A 14,235-nucleotide genomic window follows, 5' to 3' on the forward strand; every position below is an offset into this window, starting at 1 on the left:
TATGATGCTCGCCAGCTCCTTGAGTACCCTGGGGTGAAGATTGTCAGGGCCAGCTGACTTGAAGGTATCCAGCTTCTCAAGATGTTCCTTCAGAAAGTCAGCATTAAGGGAGGGCAGGGGATCACCCTCACCCGGACTTCCCTGTCCCGTAGCAGGCATGGGCATCCCATGGGGCTGATGAAAGACCGACGCAAAGTACCTATTTAATAGGTTGGCTTTTTCCTGGGCGTCAGTTGTCAGTTGCCCCATCTGGTTCAGCAGGGGTCCAATGTTGCCCCCCTCCGGCTACTCACATATCTGAAAAAGGACTTTTTACTGTCCTTGATGCTCAAAGCTAGCTGGAGTTCAGTTGCAGCCTTGGCTTTCCTGGTATGCTCCCTGCAGAAATGGACCAGTGCAGAATAATCCTCCTTGGAGGTCACTCCCATCCCCCATCCTTTGTAGGCCTGCCTTTTTAGCCTCAGGAGATCTGCTAGGTCCCTGGAGAGCCAGGGGGGCTGCTGTGCCCTCTTGCTGCCTTTTCTCCGAGATGGAATAGACTTAGTTTGTGCATTGAGGATCGCTCCCTTGAGGAGCAACCACTCCTCTTGAACTCCCCTCTCCCTGTGGTCACGGTCCCTTAGGGCCTCACTGACAAGCCTCCTGAGCTTGTCAAAGTCGGCTTTCCGACTTTGACAAGTTGGGGGTTGGGGCCAGGCCGGCCAGGAGTGCCATGCAGCGCCGCGCTTGGAGGGCAGGGGCTGGGCCAGACTGAGAGCGCCATGTTCCTCTGTGCCTCTGCAGGCAGGTGGTGGTGCTGGGGGGGGCGCCATAGCCCCCCGTAGCCACCCCTCCCAATGTTGCCACCTGCCCGCACGGTGCAGTGCCCCCAGCCTGGCCCCGTGTGTGTTTGTGTTCACACAGACACAGCCAGGCAGCAGTGCCCACTGGTCAGTGCAATAGGGGCTAGGCAAGAGCAAGACTGAACTGCGGGCAGTTCATGGGGTTGGGGGGGAGAGGCGGGGGCTGCCTCAGAGTGATCAAGAGTGGGGGAGGGGGAAGGTCCTGTGCCGGGAACGTATGTAGCTGGGTGTGTGTCTCTGTCTGTATCTCTTGTGTGTGCATGTGTCTCTGTGAGTGTGTATGTGTATGTGTGCGTGCAGCTGTGCATGCATCTGCGTGTGTGTACGTGGATCTGTGCGTGTGCGTCTGTGTGCATGCATGTGTCTGTGTGCGCATGAATGCATGTGTGTGCATGTCTGTGTGTGCATGCACTTGTGTGTGCGCGCATCTGTGTACATTTGTGCATGCATCTGTGTGTGCATCTGTGTCTGCGTCTGTGTGCATGCATCTGTGTATCTGTTTGGGCACGTCTGTGCATCTGTATGCGTCTGTTTCTGTGTGCGCGCATCTGTACGTGTCTGTGTGCATGTCTGTATGTGTGTCTGTGTGTGTGCATGTGAGTGTGTGTGCGTGCATGTCTGTGCTCATGGCAGGGAGAGTGCACGGGTAACTGGTGCCTCCTGAGACTGGGGGGGACACAGTTTGTAGGCAGCAGCAGTGGGGTGGTGAGCAGCGACCACTTGCAGAAGCCAGCGGCGGCGGCGGGGTGGCTGCAGCGACCACCCGCAGAAGCTGACAGCGGCGGCAGCCAATCTCAGAGGGGGCACATGTCCCCCTGTGCCCCTCCTACTAGTCACCTATAGGAGAGTGTGTTTGTGTCTGTGTGTCCATGTGCGGAGAGTGAATGAGTAGTGTGTGCCTGTCTGCGTGTGTGCGTGCGCCTCTGTGGCCATGTAGTATGTGCATGCGTGTGTCTGTGTGTGCATGTGTGTGTGTGTGCATGTGTGTGTGCGTGCATGCATATGTGTGTGTGCATGTATCTGTGTTCATGGCACGGAGAGTATGTGTCTGTGTGTCCATGTGCAGAGAGCGAGTGAGTGAGAGTAGAGTGCGTGCCTGTCTGTGTGCATGCCTGTGTGTGCCTGTGTATATGCCTGTGTGTGTATGTTTGGCCATAGCAGGGGAGGGGGAGGGTAGCAGGGAGAACAAGGGGGCATGTGCCCCCCTCTTCCCCCCCCCCCCCCCCCCGGCCAGGGCCCCCCCTAGTACACCTTAATCCATCTCTGGCTAGCGGGCTAGGTGATGTCTCAGCTTGGAGCCAGCACCAGGCCCACTAGCAGCCCACCTGGGCAGCCCCAGGGGGCACCATCACCATGGAGGGAAGGATTGGAGGCCCCTGCAGCTCAGGGCTCACTGGCAGCTTGCCCTCCAGCCGTGGGCAGGCTCTGCTGGAAAAAAAAAAAAAAAGGATTGGGCCCCCCAGCCAAACAGAGACAGAAGCCCCTAAATTGAAACAGTGGTTTTTTAATTGTCACAATTAAAAACACACCATTCAGTTTAGGGGAACTAAACCCCCATCATGTGTACAAGCAGCCAACAGGAGCAAAGGTTAGTTCAAGCTATGTCATGTTAAATACAGCACAGAACCACTTACACCTGCTCCAGCCCAGGAAAATGCACTGTTGCATGAGAGGCCCCTGCAAATCAATGTTGGGAAGTGTGGCTGCTGGCACAGATGGGAGGAAGCAGTTTCTACCACCATGACAGCTTGAACTAACCATACTCCTTGTGGTGGTGCTGAGAAGCCTTCAGCTGCATCCCCGCTTGTGATACAGTTTTCTACCCCAGCTCCGAAGGAGCCAGTGCTGGTAATGCCTGTCAGCAACTAGTTAGTTTCCTGGCTTGTTGGGTGCTTTGGTGGAGCTCTGTGATTTGGTGTGCTGAATTTTCCAAAGGGTTTCAGGAACCCTGTAGAAAAGCATCCACTGATAGCTTTGCCGGGCAGGTTTGCAGCCTTTTTTCAGGTGTCACCCTTTGCAGAGGGTAACAAAGTCCTGTATGGTGTAGGGCTCTAAGTGAGATGAAGACAGTCCCTTTGCCTCACCCTGGCTTTGCACAGGGCTGAACTTCACTTCAAATGTTTTCATCCTACAGTACAAAAAGCCAAACATTTTCTAACCTAAAAATAACTTTAATGGGAACCAGACCATGCGAGAAGTCTGCATCATGCCTTATTCACCAGGAAAGAGAAAAAAACCCAACACTTGGGAAGGGTCCCTCACCTCCCACAGTTTCTGACCCATGATTTATAGTTGGGGATTATGAGGAGTCGAAAGGAGACATTTGCTATTCAATCCCTTATGCTCACTGCCTAAAAGGTATCCCTTTTGAGTCAAATTAAGCCCCTGTTTAAAGGCTAAGGTGCTTTGTATGCATGAATGTCCAGCCCCATGGCTCCCTCCCCCAGAGGATGAGCCCAAGCCTTAGGAATGAGTGGTGGTAGAGGGAGCTGTTTATACTAGTGCTGGCCAAGTTTTCACTGTTTATCTTACTTTAAAGTCAACAGTGTAAACTCTTAATCTCCTATGTCATTAGCATGCAGCCTGCAAAAGCTTTGCTCCTCTTTGGCTTTTGTAAGTTGTTGCTGTTGCCTGCTTCTGCTGTTCTGGCTTGGAGTGAGGAGGAGAAAAAAAAATCTGATTTGGAAGAAGTCAAGGGGCATTGGCTTGAAAGTGTCAGAGCTCTTGCCTGATTAGGGAGGGAGGATGTGTACAGTCCTCCGAGAGCAGCAGAAGGGTTTTGGCAGGAACAAAGGAAACTTAATAAAAACTACATGGAATTTTTCCAATGCTCGGACATCTGATAATGAAGATTGTGTCATGTTTTGTAAAACGGTCATTCCAGCACTGGAAAAGAGCCCTAGTACAACAATCTACCAGTGGTTTTGCACCACAATATTTGAGTGCCTCCTAGGCTCCAGTGTGTTTATTCACCCCCTTGAGCAGATGGAAACTGAGGAAGTGACAGACCAGGTGACTTGGCCGAGGTCACACAGGGAGTCTGTGGCAGAGAAAAGAATGGAACTGGGATCACCAGAGTCCCAGTTTAATACTGTTGAGTGACCCTTCCTCTCTCCACTTTGGAGGCAGCCTGAGACTGTGTCTCCTGACTGTGCTCTGACGAAAAAAGAAAAACTCAGCCTACAGAGGCAGGTAGCAAGGAAGAAGAGGTGGAGATTGGGTTAACTGCTGGGAAGGGCTATGGCCATTCTTTCAGCTGCCAAATGACAGCCTGTTAACTGGGCACTCAGGGAGAGGAAAGGACATTTTAGAACTTATCTCCCTAGGGTGATTTGCCAGTTGAGCTGCTGATCAATTCAACCCTGCCACCCTCATGTGTATATATACTGTTACAGCTTCCAGAAAGGGAAGTGGGCTGTGTTGTCATGAGCCACCATTGCACCCATGCTCAGGGCTATCCTGGCAGTACAGTGATGGTCAGTGTCTCCCCCTCCTTTCCTGTTCTCCCTCCCCACAGTGCAAGTACACCAGTCCACATACTGTATATCCAGCAGGCCAGAGACACTCAGGACCACTTCCAAAAATATTCAGCTGTGCCACAGGTAGTGCAATTAAGAAAGCAGCATTAAATACCATGGAGGAGGGAAAGATAGCAGGGGTTGCCCTCTCGGTGTTCCTGAGACCCACTCCCCCAAGGCGGGGAGGGTTATTTCCATTAACAACATGAAAGGTATGTATTTGAAGTCTTGTTATTTGTGGCATTGAAAAAGCACGGGTTGGAGTCAGCTGAGAGGAAACTTTCAGGCTTTAGCTGTTTTCAGGACCAGAGAGTAGGTGAGAGGGGAACAGGTGGGTCAAGTACTTCCCTATTTACCTAAATTGGTATTTTAAATACATGCTTTTCATGCTCCAGGGCCTAAGGAGATCCCTGGTGCAGTGAGATGCTCATGGCACTCAGCTTAGTGGAGGGAGCACATAGAATAAAATGTGAGAGAAATGAAATTCACATATACTTGTGTTATAATTACTATTATGGTTTGTTATTTATATGTTGAAGTAGCCTCAGAGCTCCAGGCGTGGATTAGGACCATAAGGTTAGGCACTCTGCAGACACAGAACAAAAAGCCAGTCCCTTCTTCAGAGAGTTTCCAATCTAGGATTTCTGGTCTTTTCCTCTGGAGCTGCTCTAAGCCCCAAGCATAGTAGAGAAGTATTCCAAGGAGTAATGGAGTATGGAAGTTCACATGGAAAAGCTGAGTAGTTTGGAGGGTCACATAGGGAAAGCTTAAGGTCACCTTTGCCTTATCTCTAGGGGAGCTCAATATCCATCATGGCTCTCGCTACATTGATTGTGGTCGTGTGTAGATGAAACGAGGGGCATGTGTGCACAACACTTTAAAGCGGGTTAAATGCTTTTGCACTGCTTTAATGGTGTTGGTGTTTGCATGCGTCCATGGCATGTTGTGCAGTAATTCCAGCCACTGTAGCAAATTCAGCAGCGTAATGAGCGTTAAATGACTTGGGGCACAGCAAACTAAAACTCCGCTGAGGAGTTTTAGTTTGCTGCCCTACGGCTGCAGAGCAAAGCACCAGGCTCTGTGCAGCTCAGGGGCTCTGCAGGAAGCCCGTGCAGGCAGCCTGGCAGCAGCCTGGGAAGGCAGGCTCCACCCAAGATCTTTTTTATTTTTCCCTGGAGCCTGCCTGCTTTTGTTGCGTAGGGGCCCAGGGCTTCCCTCCATGGCTGCGGTGCCCCCCAGGACCACCCGAAGCGGGTGCCTGCAGGCGGGTGCTGCCTGCGGGGGGGCTGCCGCGGAGGGAAGCCCCAGCCCCACCCCCCTGCAGCCTAGGGACTGCTCCCCCTGCCAGCAGCTCCCCCTCCCCTCCCCGCTGCCAGAGAGGCAGGTAAGTTCAGGTATGTGCATGACACGGGGGTTTACTTTGCCCTAAATTGAAGCAGTGTTTTTAAAAACCCACCGTTTCAGTTTAGGGCCCCCGTTTCATCTGCACACACCCTAGGACACATCTACCACTCTCTGGGCCTGTCTCCCTCCTTCCAACCTTTTAAGCCCCAACTTGTCTCTGATATCCCCTTATGGGTATCCAGCTATCTCTGAAACTTATCATGGCCACTTCAAGCTTCTGATACTTCCTGTGAAGCCTCCCTTTGCTTGCTATGATGAAACTGCTGCTCGGCCCATAATCTTGGCTTCTTCTTTGATTCAGGCCTCTCCTTTGACCCACATATCCAGGCCATGCCCCATTGTTCCTTCTTGTGCAGTGCCTCTCAGATCCCAGCTCTCCTTCTACATGGCCAAGGCTCTGGTCTGTATCCCAGCCATCTCACATCAACTGTTGTGATCTCCAGCTCCATCTGCTTTCCCCCTTAACTGCTACTAAAACTACATTATCCCTCCTTGGGATCCCCATTTGGCACATCCTCTTCTACTGTGCTACACCTCCCACCAAGTGAGGCTACACCAGGGGTGGGCAAAATATGGCCCGCAGGCCAGATGCAGCCTGCCAGCTGACTGGATCCGGCCCACTGGGTTCCCTCAGCCTCCAGCAATTCCTGGAGTCTTGTCCCTGCTGCAGTGCTCTGGGCATCAGGTAGGGAGGGGAAGCTGCTGTGTTGAGGGGTCTCCTACACATACTCCCATTTGCCATAGGGCCATAGCACTCCACCAGGAAGGAGGGTAGCAGATCTGTTAAATCTGACTGTTCTACAGTGAGAAGGCCATAGGCTGTTAATCCCTACAGCCTTTGTGGTGCATGAGAGGGGGAATTGCTCCTGGTCAGCCTACACAGAAGGGGGTCACAGGGGATGGGGAGAGCTGTTCCAGCTTGGCAGGACACTGCTTGGCAGCCACATGAAGGTTGGGACCCTCCTGATCCTCACATGGCCAGGAGAACCATTCCCTGTCCCATTCCCCATGTGACTGGCAGGCAGGGTCTCCACTGAGTGGGGACGGATCTCCTGGCCACGTGGGGATCGGGACCCTCTCAATCCCCATGTGTCTGGCAGGCAGCGTGCCCCCTGAGCAGGGATGGCTCCCAGCCATGGGGGGATCAGGACCTGCCCCTGTGCCTCCTGCCAGCCCCAGGGCTGGCACCCAGAGGAGCATGGAGCTCCCCCTGGATGCTCCAGGGATGCAGAGTTAGGGCTGTGAGAAGCTTCAGTAGCCAATTAGATTCAGAAGCGACCGAATCTGAATTGAATCGGGAGACCCATTAAAAGGTTTGATTTGAATCAGAAGCCTCCAAATCAATTCAGAAAAGATTCAGCGCCAATTCGGAGATTCGGCCATAGACTAAACAGGCAGCAGTCCTCGAAGACACTGGACACAGCTGCCTCCAGCTGGTAAGTCTGTTGTGGAGGGGGGAGGAAATCAGATCAATGCCCCCACAGCGAGGGAAGGATTGGGGCTGGGGCTGGGACAAGCTGCCCAGCTGGGGCAGGAGGCACACAGGACACAGGGAGGGGAGATCCCACTACTGTGGGATCCACGCGCCACCGGTCTGGGAGGGCACGAGAGCTGGTGTGTGCCCCTGGATCTGCATGGGGCGGGCTGGGCTGGGCTGCACTCCAAGAGGCTAGCCCCAGCCACCCACTGCCAGGCTGCGCTCGGCAGAGCAGGTGGAGCCAGGGCTGTGCTCCAGGCGGCTAGCCCCAGCTGCAGCACGGAGCACAGCCCTGGCTCTGCCCACCTCACAGAGCACAGTGGAGCTGTGGCTATGCAGGGGTGGGGGGGCTGCAGCCACCCTAAAATTTGCCCCGGCACCAGCACAGCATGATCCGGGTGCATGCACCCCCCACCTTGCCCCGCCACTGCTCACCCAGCTGGGGTGAAGCCGGGGCTTATTGGGGAGGCACAGGGAGGCTGGGTGAGCGGTGGGAGGGCATAGCCCAGGGGCGGGCAATTATTTTGGGTAGAGGGCCGCTTACTGAGTTTCGGCAAGCCATTGAGGGCCGCATGACAGGCAGCCCAGGGCAGATTAATATTAATTTTCTAAAATTTTTAGGCGCCCCATGGGCCGGATAGAATGGCCTGGCGGGCTGCATCCGGTCCCCGGGCCACATTTTACCCACCCCTGGTATAGCCCCACTCCCAGTGCCTTCCACCCAGAGCAAGCCGTGCCTGCATCATGCCTCCTGTGTCACCCCGGCTGGGCAAGCAGCATAGCCCCCGCTCCCAGTGCTGCTGTGCCCACATCCCACGCCCCCCTCACCCCAGTGGACAAGCAGTGGCAGGGCAGAGCCCCTGCTCCCAGTGCCTTCCGCTGCCTGTCTGGAGCGCAGCCTGGCCCAGCCCACCCCACGCAGATCCAGGGGCACACACCCGCTCCCATGCCCTCCCAGACCAGCAGCACACGGTGGCATGCAGTACCAGGAGCCCCCCTCCCTGAGTCCCACGCCCCCCCACCCCGGCTGGGGAGCTTGTTCCAGCCCCAATTCTTCTCTTGCTGTGGTGGCATTGATCATCCCTCCCCTCTCTGCCCACCACAACAGACATACCAGCTGGAGGCAGCTGTGTCCGGCATCCTCAAGGACTGCTGCCTATTTAGTCTATGGCCGAATATCCAAATCTGCGCTGAATCTTCAAATTCAATTCAGCCGAATCGAATTGGGACAGTGACTCGAATCACCAAATTGAATCGCTGTCCCTCTGAATCAGCCACATCCAAATCCGAATCGAATACTTGCCGCTTCGCGCAGGCCTCGTGCAGAGCAAGGCAGGAGCAGCCCTGGACTGCTCAGGCACAATTTGTTCCCAATGGGGGCACACGCGTAGATGTGTGCCTTGGAGTGCTTTAATGAGATTCCATTTTCTGTGAAGAAAATTCAGGCACATTAATTGCACATGTACATGCACCCACTGTGTTGGAACTTGTAGCAGCAGCGTATTCAGATAGAAGCCTATCCAAGGGTTTTTTTCTTCCGTTAGCTGTCCTCTTGCCATCTTCTCCCCTATCACTCCCCTGTCATGCTGATGCACAATCCACCTCTGATCCATGGTGGACCCTGGCTCTGATACCCTTTTCCAAAGCAGAGTTTTTCTCCTAGTCTTTCTCCTCTTTGACCCATTATTTGCAGGATGAGACAGTCAAGGCCCTAACATTGATATGATGTGAGTTCTCGTCCTGTTTGAAAAATTACAGTGTGGTAACCATTAACTCTCCTTATTCTTTTCTTGCAGATGAGCTCACAGTGCCTGCACTTTATCCCAGTAGCCCTGAAGTGTGGGCGCCGTACCCTCTGTACCCAGCGGAGCTAGCACTTGCTCTACCTCCTCCTGCTTTCACCTGTCCCGCCTCACTGCATGCCCAGGTAATTTATACCAATCAGCCACAACTTCACTCACTTCACCACCAGTTCTTCCAAACCAGTTCCCCAGTGCACACCATACAACTAACCCCTGTCCGGCTAACAGACACACCTTCCAGAGGTTAATAATGTCACCTAAATCAAGCTGACACATCCTACTTGCAGGGACAGGCTTACATAGATGACAGCACACACTGCCTGATGTATTCCAGACACCTCTCTCTTCTTTAATACTTTCACTTTCATTCACAGAGACTCAGGAAGCAGTTACAGAGATTGACCAAATATCATTTCACCACATGTAAATATATGACCAGTATATATATACCACCCATTCCATACTGGCACGTACAATATTTCATTTGGCCCCTGAAGCAAATTATTTTGAAGTGAATTGGGGGGGGGCGGGTTATGGATGTGTATGTGCATGCGCATGCACATGGTTAAGTTTGAGGTTGGCTGTCTAAAAAGGTAGTGCTGATCATGGGTGACTGGTACCTTCTGAGTCTAGGCAGGCACCAGATTGCTGACCAGAGGGGGTTCCCCCCATGGCCGATCGCTGACCAGGGTGCGGGGGACGCATCTCCCAGTGGCCAGTTGCTGAGCCAGCAGTGAAACTGGAAGCGCATTTCCGCTGGCACTTCCGGTTTTGCAACTGGCGCTTCCAGGGGGTGCACTTGCACCCATGTGCAAGGTACTGTACCTCTGAGATAGTAACAGCAGTCACTAGGGTTAGGGGGAAAGTGGAGATGAACAGTGTGGGCTGGACACACATGCCTGGACAGGATTTCGTGCTGCACAGACAGCTAGTACATTTCTGCAGTTGAGGGTTAAGGCTCTGTATGTGTGTCTTGACAAGCCAGTCCTTGCTCCCGTAACAGCCCATAGATCCAAGCCTCTCTCCCTTGTTCGGTTTCCATGGTCTATTGCAGGGCTGTCCAGCCAGCACTCAGCATACATCCCACAAGTGACACAGGCAGCCTCTATGTGTGGCACAAGGCAGGTTGGGGAGGGGCAGGCAGCAGCTTTGGGCAGGCAGCAGATCAGGCAGGGAAGGGGATTGGAGTGACATTTGTCAAAGCTGGGGGGGTGCTTAATATGTGGCATGCCTGCCCAAAAGGCTGGTTCCCATTTGTCTATTACACCCTTGGCCTGTGTGGTCAGGCTGTTAACAAGGCTGTGAGGGGATGGATCACCGCTGACTGAGGTCTGGGTTCCTGGTGTTGGTTTGTTTTACATATTTGCATCTGAATTATGCACCCCTGAAACACAACTAAGTTGATGATCCATCACCAGGCAGTTGAAGAAGGAGTGTTTAACCATATGATCCCATCTACAGTACTTCCTAACATGACCCTCAGGGAAAGGTACCGCATCAAGTGCATTACTCTGTGATCCTTGCTCAGTGGGTGAGGCCAGAGTTGAATACACTAGACAACCTACAGAAAATGCAGTAGCAATCCCTGGCTGATGAGAAGAGCCATCTTCAGAACCAGCTTTTCATATTATAAATTGTTGCACTGAACTGTGATATCACCAGTTACCTTGGTGGGAAAAATCCATTCTTTGTACAGTGCCAGCCACTTGTGTGAGGGAAGTCTCCCTTGATCCACTCCCTGAAGTGAACAGTAAATCCATCCCTCACTGTATCTGCTACCCCTGTCCATTCTCAATTGTCCTCCTCAACATTTGCTTGTTTGGCCACTGTAGCTGAAGTTGTGGTTCCTGGCAAGTCAGTCTGACATTGCAGAGAGGTTACACATGTCAAGGGAAGTGTGGAAAAATTCCCTCTTGGAATGCTTCCGCTGCCCCAGCAGTGGTCCTAAGTGGGGTGTAATGACAGCCAGAGCCGTCCCCAGTGGTGTGCAGGGCCCTCTGCCATTCATCTGCCCTCTTCTATAATGCAGGCCACTGCCAGCTCAGTGCAGGTCTTGTGTGCAACCCAGTGCCAAACCAAGGCATAGGAAATGTTCATCCACTCTCCACTGTAGTTATAGTCCACTGCCCTCCTCCTAGTTCTTAATACAATTTTAGAAGCTTCTCCACCAGTTTTGTCCTTTGTTCCTCAGCCCATTCCAGCTTCACCTAATAAAGCAATCCCCACGCCAGCTACTGGCTTGTTTATTTCCACACTCAGTGAGCCCAGCTTGTTGGTGTGCTTGTCAGGAGTGACAGTCCAGCTATGAATACTTTGTGCTAGTGTGAAGAATTGACCCCCTGTAAGTGTGCATGCAAGTATCTTGCCTTGGAGATGGAGTTTGTCAGCTTGGAGCCATGGAGCTAGACATGGTTGTCCAGGGAAACTTAAGCACCAGAATGGTTTCTGAAAGAGCAAAAGGCTGAATGAATATTCCCAAAGCTTCTGACTGCCCCTTGGTAGAGGTTTCTTAATCAAGGCCTTGAACTTTAGAAATGAGGCCTTGTCTGTGAAAGGAGGGAGCAGGTTTAAATGTTCTTGGCCAAATAAAAATGCAGTGGCTACAATAATAGTCTCTTATCTAGGCAGCCTGGAGGTGGACAGTAAGGTTGCCTGCAGCTAAATTCCTTCCAGTGCAGGAACAATAGCAATAGCTGTAGATCACTGCTTGTTAGCATGCTTGCAGAATTGTATGCTAGAGGATGAGAGTCTTTTCCTGCTCCTTTGTTGGCATTTGTTTGAGGTCTTAAGGGAGAGCTCTGTACTTCCAAAGTCCAAAGGAGTCCCTGTAGGGTTTGAGACCTCCTGGGATCAAGCAATTCTTCCATAAGAACCCCTGTCTTTATTCCATTAGCTAGCCATTGTCTCTAAGAGAAAGATCTTTTAGGCAGAAACCTAGTGTTGTTAGCTGAAGTACAATGGTACTAAGAACTGCAGTCCTCTGACCCCAGATCCAATGCATGGCACCTCAAGCTTCCTCATTAGAGGAAAACAGGTCAGTCAGAAGCTGTTGAACATCACAACATGCAGTGCAGAGCAGTCCACAACATCAGATATGCCTCCCTGAGGGCATGCTGGAGAATGCTGCAGCTCTTCTAAGGAGAACTGAAAGAGTCCTTCTCCCGGACTGGCTGAGTGAAGGGAGATTAAAAGGATTGCCAGAGCAATGGGTTCAAATTATCAATGTGCTGTTCTGCAGAGACGAGCTATCTGGGATGAGTCCTCAAAAGGTTCTACTCAGCACCCTTGTCCCTCACAGTGTGCTGAAGGGCAAGACTAGCTGGCGACCCATTGCCAGCTTATCTCACTGGCACCAAGCAACTACAGCAGTGGGCGTGCCTACATGTGCAAATGCTCTGGGGTAGGTTTACTCTAGAGTAAATTACTCTAGAGTAAACCCAAACCGGACAGGCATCTAGATGTGCAAGGAAATGGGAACAAATTTGCTGCTCATAGCAGCAGTCTGCTCCCAGCCCTGCACCAGCCCCCTGCAGCAGCCAGGGGGAGCTCTAGTCTCGCCCTGGGTGCTAGCCTAGGGGCTGACAGGGAGCACAGAGACAGGGAGCTCCCAGTCAGCTGTCTACACATGCCATACTGCACAGTAATTAGTTACTCCCAAATAAATTTGCTACTTGTATTTACAAGTAGCAAATTTACTTGAGATTAGAGCAAATTACTGCACAATAAGCATCTGGACATGTAGACGGTGATGCTTGGTACACAGTAATTTGCTTTAATTATCTCATGTAAAGCATCTCATGTAGATGCACCCAATATGTCACACAGAACAGCAGTGCGCTTCTTCCTGGGCCTTGCCCCCAGCTGGTACACAGCACTTGGCCATTCCTCTTTTCATCTACCCAGGAGGACAAGGAGACAATACTGAAACTGCCCATTAGACCTGAAAGGGCTACATCTGGGCTTGAGTGCAGAACAGGAGCGGGTTGTTTGAGTCAGCTTTTCAAAGGATCACAGCCTTCCTTCAGCAGCAGGTATACAGCCTGGCCTTCCAGATAGGGGCTGAGGCTGGAAGAACAGACCAACATCTGGGGCATAGGCCAGGGTTGAACACAAGGACAAGTGGCCACTTGGGACCTCTTCATCTCTTGCTGGCTCAGTAACTAGCAGGCAGTAGCCCAAGAGAGGCAGTAACTCTTGGCCTTCTGCTTCCTCTCTCCTGGCAGCCTGTGTCTGTGCAGATGGTTGGCCAGCAGTGGGACTGCAGTCGGAGTGATGTGTGGGAAGTGCATTGCAGCCAGTATTTCCAGCTGGTAACATTTGTAAGCCAAAGCAGGGATGGTTCCTAAACAACTACAGACAGTGTGTGGAAACCTGGGAGCTGCAGTAAGATCTTGAACTGCAACTTGAAGTGAAGTGGCAGTGGCTAGGATGAAAAGGAAAATCAAGTCCAAATGAAGCACTGCATTTGATCCCTGACTGGTGTTGGAACTGCAGCTGCTGAAAAGACTGAACATCCCAGTGAGTGCAGTGTCTTTCCAGCAGAATAGAGAGCAGAAATACCAAATAAGGTACTTTTTGTCACAAGAACTTTTCTGCTCAGTGAACCCTGCTGCTGCTCAGAAATATTAATGGTACTTGACAGGAGATGCACTGTAGTTAAAAATTAACAAACCAGAACAACAATTAAATATGGAGGATGAGCGGTCATTGTGGACTTGGTCCAACATCGGACCAGGCATGCTTGACTGCTGCCTAGCACGGCTTACAAATCTCTGCAGCAGCTTAATCTCCGCTGTCTGCATTCCTCAGAGCAACCCTTCGTTTAGAGTTTTAGGGGAGAGGAAGGTAAACCTCAGTAGGAAGCAGCCCTGCCCACTGCTGCCAGGAGACATGGGTCCCAGGAGGGCTTTCAGCACAGAAGGCAGGAGGGAGTGGCCCAAGTGGTGGACTGTTTGCCTCATAACAGGGTTTTTGAAGATGTCAGATCTGACAGCTGTTTACTTTAATGGGAGGGGGGGTGGGGAAAAAGGTGACAATAAATAGCACAGAGACAGTGTTTAAGACCCTTTTTATATCAGCCTTCATAAAAAAGGTCAGCTCCCAGATAACAAACACATCTAACATCAAGGTAAAGGGTGTAAATGGGGATAAGTCCCCAAGAAATTGGCTGGAAAATGTGCAGACTCATTGGC

The 14,235-nt window shown here is 51.9% G+C and overlaps 1 protein-coding gene across 7 annotated transcripts in view; it reads left to right on the top strand.

Annotated features, from left to right (window-relative positions):
- The window catches only part of RBPMS (RNA binding protein, mRNA processing factor), a 182,432-nt gene that overhangs the window by 125,807 nt on the left and 42,390 nt on the right, over positions 1-14,235 (top strand). For 4 of the 7 annotated variants that reach the window (XR_003091850.1, XM_025192065.1, XM_025192067.1 and 1 more), the window contains exon 6: positions 9,038-9,168. The exons of the other annotated variants lie outside the window; for them this stretch is intronic. Coding sequence is in view for 3 of the 4 variants with exons in the window: in XM_025192065.1 (XP_025047850.1) it covers positions 9,038-9,168 (131 nt within the window). In the remaining variant the exon portion in view is untranslated. The remainder of the gene's footprint in view (positions 1-9,037; positions 9,169-14,235) is intronic. 7 annotated transcript variants of the gene reach the window in all.

Source organism: Alligator sinensis, unplaced genomic scaffold (assembly GCF_000455745.1).
Source record: "Alligator sinensis unplaced genomic scaffold, ASM45574v1 scaffold803_1, whole genome shotgun sequence".
Taxonomy (NCBI): domain Eukaryota; kingdom Metazoa; phylum Chordata; order Crocodylia; family Alligatoridae; genus Alligator; species Alligator sinensis.